The following is a 6,243-nucleotide window of genomic DNA, read 5'->3' as shown; positions in this document are numbered from 1 at the left end:
GCTGCCAACTCTCCCTTTAGCTAGTAGACGTCAAGGGGGGTCATTTTACAAACGCGCGCAAACAGAACATCCGTATACCAGAAGACATTAACGACTCATAAACACAACCATTTTCTAGTAAAACCGCGCATCAAAGGAGCTAGTACGGGAATAACTGACAACTCAGACTTCTGGATTCAAATAATAATTATATAATAAATCTATTACATTCCCCAAAACTTCTAGCATCGCCCCCGTTCCAGAGAACGCCGGTATCCTAAATAGCCTTTGATCCGGAAGTTTACCCGTCTTCTCACGCCGGTGGGCGTCGCACGGTTGTGACGCATTTCCGCTCTCCCTGAGCTTGGTGGTTGTCATGTCGGTACAGGAGCTGCAGGAGCATTTTCGTGGGAATAGTAAAACCCGAGAGTTCCCGGCACACAGCGCTAAAGTCCACTCGGTGGCGTGGAGCTGCGATGGACGGCGACTGGCCTCGGGCTCTTTCGATAAGACAGCCAGCGTGTTCGTGCTGGAGAAAGACCGGCTGGTTAGTAATGGGGACAGCTTGTTAATGGGGAGTGGGTAAAGATCTCACTAATCTGTGCAAGAAACCTCATTTAGAGAGGGTTTATAATAGGATCAGCAGGAAAAAACACAGACACATTTTCATCTATCCCTAGTATAGCTAAAAACAAAATCAGAGCTTTAAAATGTGCATATGGGAATAAATTAACAAAAAAACCCCTTCCAGAATCTTACTGAAACATCAAAAACACTTGCATTTACATGTCTGTAATAAAGCCCTAATAATATGGTCATCTGAACACGCATGCTCCCAAGTACGTATTAGATGTAATGATATCATATGTTATATTATAACATGCACACGTTTGGTTTTCTTCTCCTGTAGGTAAAAGAGAATAACTATCGGGGGCACAGTGACAGCGTGGACCAACTCTGCTGGCATCCCACCAACCCAGATCTCTTTGTGACCGCATCTGGAGACAAGACAATTCGTATATGGGATGTGAGGACTGCAAAGTGTGTATCCACGGTCAGCACTAAGGGTGAGTAGCATCCCCTTTCTTTCTGAACTCTATTACTTAGTTGTTATGGAATGGATTTCTTGGCTACCCAGTTGGAATAAATCCATTTGTGCAAGTATGGAGACAGCTGTTCACAATTAGCGGCCATGGAAATTGTATATATCTGTATAATGATACAGTAAAGGCACAATCTTGTTTTGGCAAACTGTTTTTAATAATTTTAACAAAATGAAAAAGCTTCTACCGCGTGCCAATCCATGCTAGAAACCCTATGGCTCAGCTATCCCCTTTTCCCACACAGGACACAGTCCTGTTTCACAGGTTTTCATGCCAGTGGTACAGATGGGGCTCCCCCTGTCATGTGCCCCCCCCCCTCCCCCAAGTAGTAAAAGCATTTTGGAGCACATTTACCCATTCTCCATGCACAGACCCATGGGGCCCTGATGCCAGGAAGCAACTGACTCTTAAGTAAACAAGAAATGTTTGTGATGGAAATACGGTACATCTAGTTTATCATTCGGACTTGTTTTGTGCGACAAATATCAGTTTTCAAGTAGAAATGTAACCGCTGTTCCTAATACGCTATGGTGGATGATATAAATATAATTAGTTGAAATACAAAAAATATATAGTTCTTAAGGTACGCATGCCCCCACCTACTGCATCTTGAACAGCAGGCTCTAGTATGCCAGTGGTATAGACAATTTGTGGTTGAGTTCATTTCTGAACCCAGCCTCTAGGGGACATCACATTTCATGTAAGGAACAGCTGCTGGAAAAATGAAAATGCAGTTTCTAAAAGAAAAGCTTGTTTTACTGAGCGACAGGCATTGCAAACAATTTGCTTCCCTGATGAAATAGAAATAATTGCTTGTCGAAGTAGTCATTTGGATATTTTGAGGGATTTTTTAGTCTTCCACTTACAAGGGTTGTGACAATTAGAAAATAGTTTTGCTTAATTCTTTACTATACCTTCTTGCAGTGAAATTCAGCTGAAAAATCTGCTTATAAAATGTGTGTGTGAATTTTTTTGGGGTTTTCCAATGTATATCCACATATCTCACATCTCCCCTCACATGTTTGTAAATATTTTATTATATCTTTTCTTTAGACAACACTGAAGAAATGACACTCTGCTACAATGTAAAGTAGTGAGTGTACAGCCTGTATAGCAGTGTAAATTTGCTGTCCCTTCAAAATAACTCAACACAGCCATTAATGCAGTATTCCAACATGATAATGACCCCAAACACAACCCCAAGACTACCACTGCCTTGCTAAAGAAGCTGCGGGTAAAGGTGATGTACTGGCCAAGCAGGTCTCCAGACCTAAACCCTATTAAGCATCTGTGGGTCATCCTCAAACAGAAGGTGGGGGAGCGCAAGGTCTCTAACATCCACCAGCTCCGTGATGTGGTCATGGAGGAGTGGAAGAGGACACCAGTGGCAACCTGTGAAGATTTGGTGAACTCCATGCCCAAGAGGGTTATGCCAGTTCTGGAAAATAATGGTGGCCACACAAAATATTGACACTTTGGGCCCAATTTGGACATTTCCACATAGATGTGTACTCACTTTTGTTGCCAAGGTTTAGACATTAATGGCTGTGTGGAGTTATTTTGAGGGGACAGCAAATTTACACTGTTATACAGGCTGTACACTCACTACTTCACATTGTAACAGAGTATCATTTCAAAGTGTTATTACATGAAAAGATATAATAAAATATTTACAAAAATGTCAGGGGTGCACTCACTTTTGTCAGATACTGTATACAAAAAAAAACTGCAGTGAGGAGTTACCAAGTTTTCTGTGACTTTGATGTAACTTTGGTATTCCGTGTCAACAATAGACTAACCGTCTATTGTCCTTGTTTGAGAGCAAACTCACCCAGTGGCTGCCTTATAATATTTTACATCCATTGAAGTCTCCATGAAGTTTTGGTTGCATGCTTGTTTTTTTTTAATTTTTTTATAAATTTAATGGGGTGGGAAAGAACATTCAGTGGTAATTATGAAGCATCTGTTACCCTAGTAGTAAGCGTTTTATCAACCCAATGTACAAATAATCATTATTTTTTAAAAGCAAACATTTCTTGTAAATATAAAATGCATAAACAGAGGAGAAGTATGTACTCTTGTTATTTGATTTAGCCTTCCATTTCATTGCATTAGAAAAACAACTTTTGTTTCCAGGAGAAAATATAAACATCTGCTGGAGCCCAGATGGTCAAACAATTGCAGTGGGAAACAAAGACGATGTAATCACCTTCATAAATGCAAAAGACTATCGTTTCAAGGCAGAAGAGCAATTCAAGTTTGAAGTAAATGAAATCTCCTGGAACAATGACAACAATATGTTCTTTCTGACAAATGGAAACGGATGCATCAACATTCTGAGGTACAATGGCCCGACCGTGACTAATTATTCCCTCTTCCACTTAATCACGCCAGTAAAATGATACTTTATTGATTAGGGATGCAAGTTTGGATGCTTAAGAAGCTGAATATTCTATATATCCGGTACACACGTTACATGCCATAAAATAAATAAAATCGCTGTAAAGCAAGAAAATACATTGTTCACCTGCCATTATTTTTATATATATTTGTTCAATGCTTGGAAAGAATTTCATGCAAGCATGCAATTTGTTTTATTGTTCTATTTTAATATCTCTTTCCCATCCAGTTACCCGGAGCTCAAGCCAGTGCAGTCTATCAACGCACATCCCTCCAACTGCATTTGCATAAAGTTTGATCCCACAGGGAAATATTTTGCAACAGGTAGTGCGGATGCCCTTGTCAGCCTTTGGGATGTAGACGAGCTTGCGTGTGTCCGCTGCTTCTCCAGGTAAGGAACTCTTTGCTATAGTAAATGTTACATACGCTTTCCAGCTCTATTGGTGAGATTAAGATCCCATCGCAATAGCATCGGTTTTTTTTTTGGAAGCTATGCTGTTGAAGCTATCACTCACATTTATGTAATGTTAGTAGTTTATTTGCTGTGAAGTTAGTGTAACACTGGCAGAATTCACCCTAACTTTCTTTTGTGAGAGCATCTGAAGATCTAGTGTTCCATTTGGCTATAGTTAATTTGAGTTTTATATGGCCTGTAGGTTGGATTGGCCCGTGAGGACACTGAGCTTTAGCTATGATGGCAAAATGCTGGCGTCTGCATCAGAGGATCATTTCATTGACGTTGCACATGTAGAAACAGGTAAGTGAATAGATGAATGCAACTATTTGTAAATGGGAAAAATGTGTAAGACAAAGTAGATCAAGGGTGACTGTTAATGTACAGAGGATCTTATTGTTTTTCTTTTTCAGGTGAGAAACTGTGTGAAGTTCAGTGTGAATCTCCTACCTTTACCGTGGCTTGGCACCCAAAGAGATACCTCCTCGCTTTTGCCTGCGATGACAAGGATGGCAAATATGATAACAGTCGGGAAGCAGGCACTGTGAAACTGTTTGGTCTTCCAAATGAGTCTTGAAGGACACTGTCAAGATTGGTACCTAAAATGAAAGCCTCATTGCAATAATGGACCTTGTGAATTTGGGCAATATATAAGAAAACAAACGATGGTTGCTTGAAGCTGACACCCAGTACTTGCTGAATGGAAAGGACTAGTACATTTGTGGCAAAAGTACAGTCTGGAACATTATGTTTAAGTTGTCATGGTTTTTGGCTTTGGTAGCAAAATATTTTCTATGGAGAAAACTTTTTTTTTAATAAAACTGGTTTTAAATTAAATGAGTTATATTCCTAGGCCAGTAATACACTTTTTTCTTTAACAGAAAGTGAGAATAGTAATATTTTCCCATTTCACCCATCAGATTGGGCATACTGTTTTTCAATGTCAGAAGGATGTATATATGTACATGAACAAAGATGACAAACGTAAGTGGTAGAAAGATAACTAAAATTTGACTTATAAAAGTTAGTTTTAGGGTTGTAGAGAGAACACTGTCTTTGTATATAGATTACTTTCTTTGGGTTTATGTAAGTGTTTTAGGTAGTATACTAAACGTGTGGATGTGCCGACTAGAGAGAAACTTATAAGTGATTAGGTTGATGCAGGAGAAGATACATTGCCTTGGAAAAGCATTCAAACCCCTAACTAATTCTCCCGTATGACTAAATCACAAATAATACACTGAAAATTTGCAATGTGAAAACACTAGAACTCACAATTATTGTAAGGTAATTTTGTAAAAAAAAATGAACAAAAACATTGCTGGCCCTCTCACCATTTTGCATTTCAGTCATTTCAATGTTGCGTAGGCCTTGTGTCTACTGAATGTTTGACTCAGACTTCAGTTTTTTATCCTGTATTTTCGTCCATCTGTGCTTCCCTTGATCACAACAAAATGCCAGGGCCCTGCAGAGGAGAATAATCCCTGGTACCACACATAGAACTTTGCATTATAACCAAAAACCTCTGTTGGTCCCATCTGGCCATAAAGCCTCCCATGTTGTTGGAGCATTCAAATTTTCTGGCAAGCTCCAGATGTGATCTTTGAACAACGGCTACAATGCTGCATTAACTGTTGTTATGCTAGGTGTGTGCCTAGGGGCTCCCAAACTCAATGGATAATCCAGCTCTAGCACAGTTATCTAAGAAAAGGTGTTGAGTGCTTAGTGCAGTGCTACCATTGCAGCTCATATCATGCGCCAAAGTAGTGCCAGGGGCCTGTTAGGTATAACTGTTAAATGAGGTAATTGATGAGGCGTCTGCAGATTTTTGGGAGGCACAGTATTTTATTTTTAAATCTTTAATATTTTGAGTGGGAGATCACAAAGCAAACTGTTGTTGCTCTTCAGATCATTTTCTAGATGAATTACAGCTTAAATATGTTCTGTAAATTCCTTAAAACCATATTTTAATAATATATTCCTCCTGTTTTTCCCAGATAGCTTTTAACTTTACATCACTTGCTATGTTTGCATAATTTGACGCATATGAGGGTGAATATATCGAGGCAGATCTTATATTGCTGAAATGCAAGGTTTACATGGACTTGTGTGATTAAGCTACATGGGGATTTAGGAAAACCATTCTTAGCGAATGTCGGAAGACTGGAGATACATACAAAAGTGTGGAAATGTAAATAAGATCCATACGAGATCCATAAGAGTCTGTTAATCATAAAAGCTTTCTACTAAAGTATCATAATAAAGATGAAAAATAAGTTAACACAAACTAATGATGCATGGTCCAGG

At 39.1% G+C, this 6,243-nt stretch overlaps 1 protein-coding gene across 1 annotated transcript; it reads left to right on the top strand.

Moving 5' to 3' along the window:
* The first annotated feature begins 355 nt into the window (after positions 1-355).
* LOC149299407 (THO complex subunit 3-like) lies at positions 356-4,513 on the top strand. The gene is made up of 6 exons (XM_089485977.1): positions 356-526; positions 890-1,046; positions 3,219-3,423; positions 3,712-3,873; positions 4,139-4,239; positions 4,350-4,513. Exons 1-6 carry the CDS (start codon positions 356-358, stop codon positions 4,511-4,513), a joined length of 960 nt encoding a protein of 319 aa, XP_089342103.1.
* Positions 4,514-6,243: the final 1,730 nt, after the last annotated feature.

The sequence above is a fragment of the Sceloporus occidentalis genome, unplaced genomic scaffold (genome assembly GCF_023333645.1).
Source record: "Sceloporus occidentalis isolate IW3139 unplaced genomic scaffold, rSceOcc1.0.p SCAF_28, whole genome shotgun sequence".
In the NCBI taxonomy this organism is placed as follows: domain Eukaryota; kingdom Metazoa; phylum Chordata; class Lepidosauria; order Squamata; family Phrynosomatidae; genus Sceloporus; species Sceloporus occidentalis.
Note: the sequence above shows the minus strand (reverse complement) of the source record. Positions and strands in the feature narration are given on the sequence as shown.

Excerpts from the sequence above, each read along its gene's own strand:
- LOC149299407 (XM_089485977.1), top strand. The coding sequence starts at position 356 with ATGTCGGTACAGGAGCTGCAGGAGCATTTTCGTGGGAATAGTAAAACC. Across the intron at positions 527-889 it reads TGCTGGAGAAAGACCGGCTG|GTAAAAGAGAATAACTATCG; the intron begins GTTAGTAATGGG and ends CTTCTCCTGTAG. Across the intron at positions 1,047-3,218 it reads ATCCACGGTCAGCACTAAGG|GAGAAAATATAAACATCTGC; the intron begins GTGAGTAGCATC and ends TTTTGTTTCCAG.